The sequence below is a fragment of the Sinocyclocheilus anshuiensis genome, unplaced genomic scaffold (genome assembly GCF_001515605.1).
Source record: "Sinocyclocheilus anshuiensis isolate Anshui unplaced genomic scaffold, SAMN03320099.WGS_v1.1 scaffold1614, whole genome shotgun sequence".
Taxonomy (NCBI): domain Eukaryota; kingdom Metazoa; phylum Chordata; class Actinopteri; order Cypriniformes; family Cyprinidae; genus Sinocyclocheilus; species Sinocyclocheilus anshuiensis.
In genome coordinates, this window is record NW_015547777.1 from 467,504 (window position 1) to 483,252 (window position 15,749).

General features: G+C 34.5%; 1 protein-coding gene across 1 annotated transcript in view; it reads left to right on the forward strand.

Annotated features, from left to right (window-relative positions):
* Positions 1-15,749, forward strand: part of cep120 (centrosomal protein 120) — a 37,112-nt gene that overhangs the window by 19,737 nt on the left and 1,626 nt on the right. Inside the window, exons 14-19 of the mRNA XM_016507575.1 lie at positions 1,552-1,641; positions 4,519-4,611; positions 4,687-4,848; positions 9,482-9,604; positions 9,688-9,786; positions 13,776-13,921. Of these exons, the coding sequence (XP_016363061.1) occupies positions 1,552-1,641; positions 4,519-4,611; positions 4,687-4,848; positions 9,482-9,604; positions 9,688-9,786; positions 13,776-13,921 (713 nt within the window). The remainder of the gene's footprint in view (positions 1-1,551; positions 1,642-4,518; positions 4,612-4,686; positions 4,849-9,481; positions 9,605-9,687; positions 9,787-13,775; positions 13,922-15,749) is intronic.

The following is a 15,749-nucleotide window of genomic DNA, read 5'->3' on the forward strand; positions in this document are numbered from 1 at the left end:
TTTAATGGTAAAAGACTGTTAATTGGTTAATTGTAAGCTCCCTTACTGTATACAGTGGAAAACTGTAATAGATCTAAGTAAAATACTGTTTTTTTTATAAAACGGTATTTAAAAAAAAAAACGTTAATTTGACATTGCCAGAATTCCCAGTGCATGTGACACCTCACATTTGATGGTTTTTCATTAAAATAACTGTTTCTTCTTAGTTTTAACAGTTATGTTTTATGTTGTTAAATGAATGTTTATTGCATTATTTTGCTGTCATGTGTATGTTACCATGATGGTGTTTTGTATTTGTGTTTATGACAACGTGTGCACCTTCTGTATATTTTAATATTTACGTGTATGTTATAAAGGTAAAACAGATTTTAGTCATTTGTTATATATTAACATTATTTCAGTTGATGAAATATAAGCAGTGTTGGGGAAAGTTACTTTTAAAAGTAATGCGTTACAATATTGCGTTTCTCCATAAAAAAAGTAACTAATTGTGTTACTTTTTATGGAAAGTAATGCGTTTTGTTACTTTTGCGTTACTTTTTCCTCATCTGGGCTGGGCTTGCTTGTTTGTTTATAATATAAAAAAGTTCTATTTTTGGCAAATGTATAAAATCGCTTTCACACCAAAAGTGAAATGAATGAGCGTCAGGCTGAAGGAAATGTAGATTCACGTCTGTACAGTAGAGTAGATCAAACAATCCCTTTACCTGTGATGTTATTCTGGATTACATGAAGAATAGGACACGAGAGAAGAAAGTTCACAAAAAAAGTAAATACAAATGCAATGTTTATCTAAAGTCAAATGTGACCCTGCAGCACAAAAGCAGTCTTAAGTCGCTGGGGTATATTTGTAGCAATAGCCAACAATACATTGTATGGGTCAAAATTATAGATTTTTCTTTTATGCCACAAATCATTAGGATATTAAGTAAAGATCATGTTCCATGAAGATATTTAGTCAATTTCCTACCGTAAATATATCAAAACTTAATTTTTGATTAGTAATATGCATTGCTAAGAACTTCATTTGGACAACTTTAAAGATGATTTTCTCAATATTTAGATTTTTTTGCACCCTCAGATTCCAGATTTTCAAATATTGTCCTATCCTAACAAACCATACATCAACGGAAAGATTATTTATTCAGATGATGCATAAATCTCAGTTTAAAAAAATTGACCCTTATGACTGGTTTTGTGCTCCAGGGTCACATTTTTGCTTATTATTATGGTTGAATTGGATCATTGAAGGTCAGCAGCAAAGACACTGATTAATAAAATGGGATTAAATACATTTGTTTTATTTATCATATTTAATTATTGCGGGTTTGCATCTTATTCTGAGTTTGCATTTCACTGTTTTCATTCATTTTGAGGAACATTGAATCTGTTTCTGTGCAGTGAGATGAGAAATGCATGTTCACATTGAGTCTAGATCTACAGTAAGATCATGTTCACACACAACGCATCTGCACTCACTCAACACGAGGACCGGAGAGCCGTCGTTTAAGTTCTTTCAGAGGTAATGTGTTGTGTTTGTTTTGTCCTCAGCTGAAGCAGAAGGAGTTGAGTCACATGCAGGCGCTTGCGGAGGAGTGGAGGAAGAGAGATCACCAGCGGGAGGCGCTCATCAAGAAGAAGGTCAGACTCATATCAGTCCTTCTTCAGTGGAACACTGTTTGGTTTCAGACAGTAAAGGCAAGGTTGAAAAATTAAAAGGAAATAATACAATAAAACATTAGCATGTAGCCTTCAAACTTATGTAAACATTGCATTTAAAGATCGCATTAGGAGTAAAAAACAAAACAAGTGGTAGGTCTACACTGCAGTAAATGCTTTTCTTTCTTAGGTTTTTTGTCTTGCTTCCAGCCCAGATTTCTGAAAACTCTTAAATCAAGAAGGCTTTTCTAGACAAGTAAAAATTATTGTCTCGTTTTCAGAAAAACGAGACAATAATTTTTACTTGTCTAGAAAAGCCTTCTTGATTTAAGAGTTTTCAGAAATCTGGGCTGGAAGCAAGACAAAAAACCTAAGAAAGAAAAGCATTTACTGCAGTGTAGACCTACCACTTGTTTTGTTTTTTACTCCTAATGCGATCTTTAAATGCAATGTTTACATAAGTTTGAAGGCTACATGCTAATGTTTTATTGTATTATTTCCTTTTAATTGCTTAGAACAAGCAAAATAATCTGCCAAAGGGGTGAGCAAAATAAACCTATTACAAACAGGAAACAATATTATTTTGCTCACCCCTTTGGCAGATTATTTTGCTTGTTCTAAGCTAAAACTCACTTAATTTTGACTCGTTTTTCTGAAAACGAGACAATAATTTTTACTTGTCTAGAAAAGCCTTCTTGATTTAAGAATTTTTTTAAATCTGGGCTGGAAGCAAGACAAAAAACCTAAGTAAGAAAAGCATTTTTTGCAGTGTATATAGGTCACTTGCGCTGCAAGACTTTATCGCTTTGGATAAAACCATCTGCCACATGCATAAATATGAATTTAATATAAAATCACTAGGGCTGTCGCGATTCATCGATTTTATTCGACTATTCGATTTTTTTAAATCCTCGACTTCATTTTGCTAGCGTCGACTAACCGGCAGAATACCGGAAGTGGCGCATTTCACGCACGAGAATCCATAACACACATTATTAGACTGTTTCCCAAGGCTGCATGATATATTAAACCCATTTAAAAATCATAATTAAGCATAATTGTGAATTCACAAACGCTGCGATTTAATTAAATAATTCTATGCGATGCAGTTTTAATACAGTATATGCGCTTTAATTATGTACATGCGTGTAGGTTAAGTACGTGCGTCACACAGCGGCTCGGTTCACAGTAGCTCCGCAGGAACTGTTATCATTTACACGTGTGGAGCGTCTCAAACTCCATCTCTGCATGTTGTTGTGAGTTTGGGTTTATTATAACGTTCATCTGGGAACGCAACGTGCTCCATTTCATCAGATTTGTAAGGTAAATCATTTATAAATCCATGCAAACTCAGGCGAATACATCGCGGTTTCAAAATAAAAGCTCAAACCCTCACTTGTTTACACGTTTTGATGTCCACATATTCTTTTAATTAGTGGCTATAGCATTTCCGTCCTAAAGAAATGGCCAAATATTAAAGGTGAAGTGGACATTTGAATGAAATGGTGCTTGGTCAATATTAAACAAGGATCGCACAGCAATGTGTAAAAACAATCATCAGGCCGCTGGCGCCCTCTGCAGGCCTTTGTTGTAATGCGTAATGTACATTAGCTCTATTGTTTATAATACATTATGTATTTTAACAGTTTTGTTCAATAAAACCATAATATTTCTTGCTTTTGATACTTTATTTGAACTAATTATTATTGCCTCATTGCTATTATATATGTATTTTAAGTCATTTTAAAGGCTATTGTTCACTTACATCTATTTTTCATCTTACATCTATCACAAAAAAATTAATTATAATTATAGGGCATTATGAAATCCGTTTTATTTCCAAATTCAGTTTTAATGGTTAAATTACATTTTATTAATCAAAAAGCCTGTCCAATTAATTGAGTTTTACAGTTTTATCTTTACCAAATTCTGTTTTCCATTATTTTCTGAATTCCATTTTAATGGTTCCATTAAATTGTAAGAATCAAAAGCATCTCCAATTAATTGAATTTATTACAAAAAAAAAATGTAAAAATTTTTTTTTGTTTTTTTTCAGGAATACTGCACATTTACATTTTTCTCCTAAATAAATTCTGGTAAATAACATTTCTGGTAAATACTCCTTTAAAAAGTGTTTTTTGATTATAATTGTATTATTAGTAGACCAGAACACATGGATATGTTGTCATTCTTACACTATAATACTGAACTTTGATTTCAGTGATTTGGACTCTGAGATGGACACTTGCTTCTTTTACTTTTGCTTTAAAAAAAGAATTGTATAGAAATTTGGATTTCATTTGGTTTAATAAAATATAGATTAATAAAATATTCTTAAGTAATTGTAGATTTTTTTGTGTGGGAAATTAATCGATAAATTAGTCGACAGATTAATCGAAATAAAAATAGTCGTTAGTGGCAGCCCTAAAAATCACATAAAGGAGCACACAAGTCATTTGAACCACTGTTTTGATGCTTTAATGGTGTTTTTAAGTGCTTTCTGGAGCTCTGATCAGCATCCGCTGTCATTTATATGTAAAGGAGCAGCATGAACATTCTGCTAAACATCTCATTATATTGTTCTGCTGAAGATATACAGTCATACAGGATTGGAATAACATGACTGTGGCTAAATGATGAGTTTTATATAAATAATTGCCATCACTATTGTTTTTCAGGAAGTGAGGAAAATTATTTTTATATTTAATTATATTAATTTATATATGTATAAATATTAATTGTGTTTATTATATTATAAAAAATATTTATAAAAAAATATTTTAATATTAAAAAAATTTATTATATTATAATTATAATAATTTTTCATGAAATATACATTTTTTGTCATTGTGTTTTCAGGAGATGGAGTATAATCTCCTGGAGGAGCAGCTGCAGAAGACTCTGTCTGAACTGGAGAAGAGAGAGAAAGCTCTGGTTCACGCTGAGATGGAGGTGAGTCTAAATGATCTTCAGAGAGCGTGTCGTGTGATCGTGTGTTTCTGAGGCGTTCGTCTGCCGCTCGTTTAGACGCAGAGGCTGCAGCGAGAGCTCCGCTCCGAGCACGAGTTCAGTATGCGGGAGCTGCAAGACAGCGGCCGGCGTCTGCGCGAGGACTGCGCTCACCAGGTGGAGCTGGAGAGGTCAAAGGTCAGGCAGCTCGAGGATCTACTGGCTCAGCAGCGACAGCAGGTAAACACAGCAAACACCAGCTGTGACCGTGATCTCTGGCCCTTTGAAGGCACGAGCCGGGAGGGGTCACGGGGTCATGAGGTCACCCCCGCTGGTGTCAGTACTCGCTAATCCACCCGTTCTTAAGGGAGGAGTGAAGAGCTTTAGCGGTGATCCAGCGAGCGCTGTTTAATGTCAGTGTTTCTGGTCTTGAACTCTCTGTAGATGCACAATCACACTACAGCAAATGCTTTCAGTCACTAATGCTATCAGTGTTGGAGGTAACGCATTACAAGTAACATGAGTTACGTAATCAGATTACCTTTTTCAAGTAACTAGTAAAGTAACACATTACTTTTTAATTTACAAGAGAATATCTGAGTTACTTTTTCAAATAAGTAATGCAAGTTACCTTTTTTTTAATTCAAGTTTATTGATTGACAACTCTCCCCATGTTGAGAGAAATCAGATGTTACTGTAGTTCTAAAATAAATATGAATATGCATTAATTCATCTCACTCACAAAAAACAAAACAAAACACAGATTCAGTAATCCTCAAAATGAATAAAAATAATGCAACTCAGAATATGACGCAAACCTGCAATAATTAAATGTTAAACACCACAGATATCCTTTATGTATTTAATCCCATTCTATTTGCTTCTGATGATCCAGTTCAACCGTACTAATAAGCAAAAATTACTCTAGACAAACATGTGTGTGTCTTTTTTTATTGCTGAAGTGTGTTGAGATTTCTTCTGAATAATCCTGAAAAAAAGTATCACAGGTTCCAAAAAAATATTAAGCAGCAAAACTGTTTCTAACATTGATAATAAATCAGCATATTAGAATGATTTCTGAAGATCATGTGACACTGAAGACTGGAGTAATGATGCTGAAAATACAGCTGCGCATCACAGAAATACATTACAGTTTAACACATATTCACATAGAAAACAGCTGTTTTAGATTCTAACAATATTTCACAATTTCACAGTTTTTTCTGTATTTCTGATCAAATAAATGCAGCTTTGGTGAGCAGAAGAGACTTCTTTAAAGAGTAATAAAAATCTTACTGATCCCAAACCTTTGAACAGCAGTGTATATATATATATATATATATATATATATATAATAGTGTTATATTAAAAGATAATCGCTGACGTAATGAATCACCAGCTTTCTGAGATCATGTGTCTGTTTCTCATTGTATTTGTCTGCGGCTCGTCTGTGAACTAGAGCGTCTCCTCGTCTTCACACAGCCCACCTACTGAAATACTTCAGTCTTGTTCTTTCCCAGAAAACATCTGGCCTGGCGCAGCGCTAACAAATCAAGCAAAGCAGGTTTCTGACATGTGTAAAGAGAAGAGTCTTCCCTCTCGTGTCAGTAACGTGTAAACATACATTTATCCCGGTTTATCCAGTGCAGAATCCTCCCCCGCCTCTCCTCTTCTTCTTCTTCTTTTCTGGACGCTCTCTCCTCGTTTGCGAACACCAAACATCATGTGCAGGTTTCTCTGGCGTCTGCTTTCTGTCAGAGGGAGAAGCGGCGGATGAAGAGCGCTTGTTTCAGCGGGAGCGGCTTGAGCTGATGGATGTGCTGTTAAACACACACCGGATCTGTGATCCCTCTCAGTGTTCAATCACAGACTCAGCTCTGCAGATTAATAAGAGAGTCATGCTTGAGCAGATTTTACAGGGTTTCCGCGGGGTCTTAAAAAAGTCTTAAATTGTACAAGAAAGTCTTAATTATGATTTCAAGAGGTCTTAAATTTGGGGACGGAAAGACCAGAATTGCGATATGCTGAATGTGACGATTAAACTTCAAAAGGCTATGATTTCATTAAACGGTATCGGTATTTATCGACGGTACAGCTTCTTCGATAACGATATAAAAATGTTCAATATAGCGCACGATATCAGCACGTGCTCTGAGTGACGCAGACCGCACACACAAACACGAACACATGCTGTAATGCCTGCCTGTGATGAGGAGATTGTGAATAAAAAAATTAATATTAGTCGAATTTGAAATAAACATGCATTTGAATGCAAAAATAGTACAATCGAATGTTAGGTGTGCGTCAGTGGCGCGCGAGATGCGGTGATGATGTAAGTGACGTTGTTGCATTTTAATGTTTTGTTAGTCTAGTCCACGAGACGCACAGTTGCTGCGTTATGCATTTTAAAATATTAGAGAAATATAGAAGCTCAATGTGTAGAAGATCTTGATTAGGTTAAAACCGAAACCAAGCCATTCACACAGAACGCATATTCAGCGCATTTTTTAGACTGGACAAGTACGACTGCTGCACTCGCGTCTCACACAAGAGATGTAGCCTTGCAAAGTTAAAACAGTTTAAACTTTTAGAAAAACACGTCGCGAATTTGTGGCGGTTTATTGCTTTTCACTGCGTCTCTTATGTTTTTAAATGCAATCAGAGTGAATGGCGCCCTCCTGTGGCCTCGGGAGACAAGTCAAAAGTTTCCTTAATGGTGTGTTCACACCAGATGCGAATGTAATTATTCGTGCGAGTAGATTACATGCAACGCAAAGACGCTAATAGAGGCAAATTCGCGACGCGAAATGCACGACGCGTTTGCTGCGAACGCACAATATTCGCCTCAATCGCATCTTTAGCGCAAGTTAAAAAATTTCAACTGGAGCGGAAAATTCGCGTGATGCATTCTCGCGCAAGCCAATCAGCGAAGAGCTTCTTGACACGTCCAGGTGAATCAGACAATAGAAGAGAGCATTATTGCAGCCGTCTGTTATTATATAGGTCTGGAGCATAGAAAACAATTAAAATCAGTTGGAGTGGTAGTTGTATTTTATTAGCATGGCTACAGAGATGCTGCTATCAATAATAAAAATAATAGTAATATCAGTGTATATATACAGTAGTAAAATGTAACACACACATTAATACAGGATCCTAACGTTATTCATCCTCCTCTGGATGGTGCTGTGGACCCAGACACGTCGGCGTTTGGCTTTCCATTGTATTTGGGACTTTTTGACAACAAGTACAAAACAGCGATTGTAGTTATCTCCAGCATGGTTGATCGCGCTGTTTTTATTCGCGCGAGTGACACGAAAAACATCCCGCGAGCAATCTAGAGCGAGTGACGCGATGTGCATATTCGCTTCGCGTCTGGTGTGAACACACCATAAGACCTATTTAATCGGCATATAAAACAAAGATATTTGTTTAATTTTTATTGTGTGTTTGACTGTTAAAACAAAAAATATTTGTTGTTTGTCTCAATAAATTGGGTTAATTTAAAAATACAGTGGTTAAATTTAAACTTTGTTTTAAAAACGGTTATAAAAAAAGTCAATAATTATCGATACCGAATGATATGAAACATTATATCGTTGATACATTTTTTAGCTATATCGCCCAGCCTTACACGAGCGCTGCAGGTTCAGAGTCCAGTGCTGCTGCTCTGTGTTCTGCTGTTACCGTGGAAACAGTGATATTTCTACCAAACGCTCCACCTGCTGTCAGAATAAATGAGCATTTTCAATAAAACTGTTGTTTTGTTCAGAGTTCAGACCAATGCGAAAATCGACCCATGTTTTTACCCTGCAAACACGCAGAGCTTTGAATGTGAACTGGTGGATTGATAAAAAGACAATGCATTATAAAAATCTAAACAGAATAGGGGTGTGCGATAATATCGTAATTGTTGTTTTAACGATGTGCGATTTGATATTATCGAGTATATCGCGAAAAGCAAACACAACACCTAAAGAGTGCGCGCATACATTAGATGACGAAGTCTAGCAGGTTAGACAATATATGGGCCGAAAATGTATATATTTATATCATTTCATATAGTTAATATCACACGAAAAGTGCCGTGTTTTTCTCCAAAAGTCAGCGTGATTATAAATGTGATATTGATTTTATACAACAGTTCAATAAACAACAAGTTAATATTAAGAGACTTGCGTTTTAGAGGCCATATTTTCTGTTTTTGCTCTATTTCTCCAATAAAAATAATTCCAAACACAGCCACAGCGCTGTTTAGTGTCTCTGAGCAACATGACGGTGTCTCGTTCCTGAATGAATCAACCAACCGTTTAAATGATTCGGATCAATCACAATGACTCACTTATTAACAGTGACTTGCTGCCACCTGCTGGCGGTTTTAATTTCACATTTAAGGTGCCTTTTCATTTTTTAAATAATTAATTTATTTGTGTTTAAAATATCAAAACATTATTTATGCATTTGTAACTGCAGGTTAAAGTATTCCATGTCCCTCAGAGCTGCATTAAACAGTGTGTAAATCCATCTAAATGCCACTTCAGATGCAGCTTCTGTGTTTCCTCTGCATGGCAAAGATCAGTTTTGTTGATACTGATTTAATTTACTTGGAAACAATCCAAATGCAAGAATTTGACTCAAAAGATGGTGCACACTTTTAGAAAAAATGGCCATAAAACTTGCTGGAAATGATTAATTTCTATCACTGCTGTGATCTTTACAGCACAAGCATCAGAATTTCATAATAGAAATATCCGCATCTGCACCAAATTCATATTTTTGCTCCGTTTGAGTCTCTGAAATACCACTGTATCAGAGCCATAAAAGCTCATTTTTCTGTTTGTCTCTTGTGCCTTCACCACGTTCACTACGTTAGATACAAGAGGCTGAGAACAAATGCAAGCAGCTGGAGAAGGAGTTCGAGCTGTACCGGGATCAGCAGAACGTCCGGCCCGAGGTCCGTCTGCAGTCAGAGATCAACTTGCTGACCCTGGAGAAGGTCAGAGACACTAAATCCTACACAGAGCAGAGGCACATTATGTCCAGTCTGTTTTGAGAATCATCTGTGTTTTTATCATCAAGGTGGAGCTGGAGCGTAAACTGGAGTCTGCAACTAAATCTAAACTGCATTACAAGCAGCAGTGGGGACGAGCCCTGAAGGAGCTAGCCAGGTTTAAGCAGGTAAGACTAACAGGTTAACTATCTAAACACACTGCCAGCGGGTCACATGATGGGGTCACTGGCGTGTGTTTTACCGTGTTTACCGTCACGGCTGTAAATGATACGTTTAATCTCTCAGAGCGGATCAGAATATTTTGTGCACGAGTCAGTCTCATGAAAATGTGTCCCCAAATCTCACCCCAAAAAATATTGTTTGCATAAAGAAAATGAAGCCTGATATACGGATCATTAAGACATGTACTCCCGAGTCTCATGACTATATAATGCGCCTGGATGCTTACTTTGGAATTGGTTTGTAATTCTCATTCACAAATGGTTTTTTTTTTTTTACTGCATTCAAGTTACACTAAAATACATTAAAGTACTTACAAAAAAAAAAACATTATTAAAATATATGAAAAATATATTTATAAAAAAACTATATATATAATTTTATATTTTATGTATTTATAATATGTTTTAAGTATTTTAAAATATACCGTATACAATATTCTTATTTTTAAATATATATCTATTCACAATTGTACTGTTTACTGTGTTCAAGTTACTCTAAAGTACTTAGAATATAAAAAAAAAACATAAATATAGAAAAAATATTATAAAATTATATGATTGTATTTATAAAAAATATTTTTATGAAATTTTGTGTGTATATGTATATATATAATTTTATAATAGTTTATATATTTACTTGAAACATACTGTTTTACGTATTTTAAAATATATTATAAAATTATAAATAAAAAAATTCACAATTGTATGTTTTACTGCATTGAAGTTACTCTAAAGTACTTAAAATATTAAAAAACATAAGTATAGAAAAAATATACAATTATATAATAGTATTTATAAAAAATATTTTTATGACATTTTGTGTGCGTGTGTATATATATATACATGTATATGTATATATATGTAATTTTATAATAGTGTATATATTTACTTGAAACATAATGCTTTACGTATTTAAAAATATATTATAAAATTATAAAAAAAATTATTCACAATTGTACATTTTACTGCATTCAAGTTACTCTAAAGTACTTAAAATATAAAAAACATAAGTATAGAAAAAATATTATACAATTATATAATAGTATTTATAAAAAATAGTTTTGACATTTTGTGTGCGTGTGTGTATATATATAATTTTATAATAGTTTATATATTTACTTGAAACATATAATGTTCTACGTATTTTAAAATATATTATAAAGTTTTTTTTTTTTAAATGATTCACAATAGTACATTTTACTGCATTCAAGTTACTCTAAAGTACTTAAAATATTTAAAAAAACTTAAGTATAGAAAAAATATAAAATTATATAATAGTATTTATAAAAAATATTTTTATGACATTTTGTGTGTGTGTGTATATATATATATATATATATATGTAATTTTATAATAGTTTATATATTTACTTGAAACATACTGCTTTACGTATTTTAAAATATATTATAAAAATATAAAATTATGAAAAAAAAATTCACAATTGTATATTTTACTGTATTCAAGTTACTCTATAATACTTTGAAAAAATATTTTAAAAATCAAACATATATATATATAGTATTTAGAATTTTTGTATGAAATTGTATTATTTTATATATATCAGCAGACACTGTCATGCTGCATTAATACTTTAGTTTCACATGAATGAGGATGAGATTCTCGTGCATCACAGTCATCAGAATGTGCTTCAGTGTCATGAAAGTAATGTAACAATGTAAAACATCTTAATGGCTCTAAAAATAGCCTGGAGTTTGTGTTCTGGATCCAATCAGGCTGCAGTCAGAACCAGCTGAAGACTAATGGAGCAGTTTACTGCGTTACAGCAGACGTGATAGATGTGAGTTCTCATGGAAAGAGCTGTGTGAGTGAGCATCGAGCTGCGCTGAAACATTGGGCCGCTGTCCCCTGAACCCTGAGCAGGACCGACGCAGTATAAACAGAGGCTTATCAGCCTGCTAATAACTGTTACAGACACACAGCAGCTGGAGCGACCCAGACTCGTCTTTCTCCTTTACTTTCAAGTGCCAGAGATATATAAAGAAAACATCTGATGATTTATGGAGCTCCGAGGCCTCCATAACTTAATATGATATTGAGCTATAAATCAGGCTTGTATTATGTTCAACGTTAAACATCTGAATATCAAGTTGGCTTGTTGAAATATCGATGGATGAATTGAAGTGGATCGTTTTTCACTGAAATGATCTCAAAGACTAAAGATACAATGCCGTTCAAAAGTTACAATTTGTAATGTGTTTTAAAGAAGTATCAGGGCTGTATTTATTTGATCAAAAATACAGAAAAAAACTGAAATATTATTAGAATTTAAATTAACTCTTTCTATTTTAATACACTTTAAAATGTAATTTATTGCTGTGATCAAAACTGAATTTTGGTATCGGTCAAAAATAATTTTTATTTAAATGAAACGAATGTACTATATTGTAGTTTGATAATGTTTTAATCTTTTGTATTTTTAGGGGAAAAATAGTTATGATCCATTTATTACCTGTTAATCACTTTTTGAGCATCGCATAGACCTGAAAATGAATAAATCTTAAGGTTGGTCTCTTTTTAAGAAGGCATTTGTCAGATTATCGCTGAAAAAAGTAAAAAAAAAAAAAAAAAATTGAAAAAAAAAATGTTGTAGACGTTTAGGTTTCTTATTAGGAAAAATGCACAAAATATTATTTTAAAATTTTAAATGAAATATATATGTAAAAAGAAAAACGTTTTACTCTAAAACTGCGAGAAAATGAAAGATAAATCTAAATGAGCTGTGTTCCAAATTTGAGGTTGATATCTCAAAAAAATCACTTTTTATTTTATTACATCCTTCGTAGTATTAATTAATTACTAAAGTATTAAATTATTTTTAAAAAAGAGAGAGAAAATCTACTGACCCTAAACTTTTGAACTGTAGTGTATATTGTTAGAGAAGATTTATATTTTGAATAAATGCTGTTCTGTTTAACTTTTTAAACATCAAAGAATCCTGAAAAAAGTATCACAGGTTCAAAAAAAACAAAAAAACATTTGTTTCCAGCAGTGATGATAAATCAGCATATTATTATGATTTCTGAAGATCATGTGACACTGAAGACTGGAGTAATGATGCTGAAAATACAGCTGCGCATCACAGAAATAAATTATATTTTAAAGTATATTAAAATAGAAAACAGCTGTTTTAAATTGTAAAAATATTTCACAATTTTTACAGTATTTTTGATCAAATAAATGCAGCCTTGGTGAGCAGAAGAGAGCATGTGCTGTTCAGCGCAGATTTTCACTAAAGATGTGCTGTGATGGATCTGTCAGCTCTGTTTGGGGTTTCTGGGTAGATTAGCTCAGTGAAGCGGCCCAGGTGTCTGCGAATCTCTCCAGAAAATTGCTCTTGAGCCGCGTCTGGTGTCTGGGTCATTCGCTGGTCATGTATTTAGACAAGCAGTCCTTATTAGAGCTGACGCTCACGCCACACACCTCGACCAGAACTCTGGCAACGTTTAGAGTCCAGCTAACCGCAGATAGTGAAGGAAACTCCTCAAATCCTCAGGATGATTGTGTGTGTTTTCCTTCTGCTAATGTTTGGCCGCAAGTCAAGGCCATGTCTAAGTGTTTGTTTTTCTTGCACTTCTGGTTGCGGTGAAAGTTTTACTGTTGTTATGCTTGAGGGAAACTGCAGATGAAATGAGATTACCACAAACACGTCATCAATTAAATCCCGCTCGTTTGAGTTCTCACAGACGCTCTATACTGATGTGAGCTGCTGGAAAACTCAAGATTTCACCTTTCACATTAAAACCAGCGATCGAGGAGACGTCCTGTAATAATAAGTAGCTGTTGTATGACTTATTGTCTGTGTCTGTGTCTGTGTGTGTGTGTGTGTGTCTGTCTGTGTCTGTGTCTGTGTCTGTGTCTGTGTGTGTGTGTGTGTGTGTGTGTGTGTGTGTGTGTGTGTGTGTGTGTGTGTTCAGCGCGAGCAGGAGAATGCTATGACACGCCTGAAGAAGCAGCAGCAGGAGCTGGAGCACATGAGGTTACGCTACATGGCCGCTGAAGAGAAGGAAGCCGTCAAGAACGAGAAACATGAGCTCCAGGACATCCGAAACGAGCTGAACAGGTAAAAACCACCGCACAGACGCCAGTGTGATCCAGGCTTCTGCTGCTGTGTGAAAATAAAAGTGTTTGCTAAATGAGGGCTGCATGATTATCCAAAAGAAAAACAACATTGCAGTATGGCTTATTCAATCTCAAAGGCTGTGGTTTATTCTCTGCTGTGTGTTTGAGAGTCCAGCGCGGACTTACGCGTTGTTTTACACGTGAGCAGCTCATGATCCAGTGTTTTCAGCAGCGAGCCGAAACTCTGTCTTTTTGAGTTGCTTTAACGCCATCTTCACAAACTATAATGAGAAGCGCTTTAAACCGGCTGTTATCAGCGAAAGTCAAGCTTTAACCTTCTGGCGCTTTTAAAATTTTAGTATTTGATGATGTTTTTTATTTCATCTTGTGTATTTTTAGGGGATTTTATGGTACTAAATTAGATTTTATGATCTATTTATTACCTGTTGCCCACTTTTTGAGCATAGACCTGAAAATGAAATTAAACTGTCACAAATCTAAAGTTTGGTCTCTTTTTAAGAAGCATTTGGAAGATTATTGCTGGAGTGAAAAAAGTTAAAAAGTGAAACAAAAAAAAAAAACAATTATATGGAGTATGTATTTTCCAAAACATGTTTTACTTTAAAACTGCATGAAAATCAAAGCTATAAATCTAAACAGGTTGTGCTCCAAATTTGAGGTTGATATCACAAAAATTTGTCAGATTTGGATTGGTTTCAGGACTGAACTAGATGAGATTCACTTCCAATTAGTTTCCAATGCATCATTTTTGACCATGAATAAGTGTGACTCTTTTTGTCAGGACCTTTTAACCTTTTCAGATCCTGAGAGTGTGAGTGTGAGTGTGAGAGTGTGAGAGTGTGAGAGTGTGAGAGTGAGTGAGTGTGTGAGTGTGTGAGTGTGTGTGAGTGTGTGTTTTGTACCATTCCAGTGAAGATAAAAATTCTAAAAAACCAAAACATAAAATGTTTTGATCAAAAACGAACAAAGAGCAGCAGAGGGTTTAGGGCTCCCTGCAATTTTCCAACAAAATAAAAGCTTGATAGTTCAGTGTTTGAAAATGAATGAAGACAGCCATAATATCAGTAATTATTTGCATTAGTATACTTTACTTAAATGTTGTAATTTATTGTAAATAAAGATAAAAAAAAAATAAAAAGAGAGATGAAATGTATTTTTTTTTAATCCCATGGCAGAAACAAGCTTCCATACAATAGTAATATCAGGGCTTAATGTTCTCCGGCACCGTGCCGGATCTCCGGCGTGTGGCGTTTAGCTGCGGGAAGATAAGATAGTACTTGTTGATATCACGTTCGAGTTCATGAGTTCGCCTACCAATGTATGAGAGCAACACAGCTTTCACTCTCAACCAAAGTAACATTACTAGCCAATCAGGCATTTTTGGTCCTATAAACATGAGACGCGCATTATAATAGTATCCAACTGCAGAGTCGCAGCTGATGAGCACGACACAGAAGATTTCCATCTAGAGCCATATTTATATAGAAAAGCTATTTTCTATATAATTAACGGAGCTTTGTAAACAGCTCAGAGTAATCACGTCATCTCCATAAGAACGATATGATTGGCAGAACAAATTTACCTGTAGTTTTGAAAAGGTCCTGTTCACACATGATCTCTTAACGGTAATTTACCAGTGAAGACTGTATGTGTGAAAGGGCTGAACTCTTCCTCTGCATCTGCGGTGAGTTTGGGTTGCTTAACATTCATCTGCTAAAACTGTGCGTTGTTTCACTTAAGTCATTTATAAACCTATGCCAACACAGAATACATCAACATATTTCTAAATATGCGATTTATTGTAGATC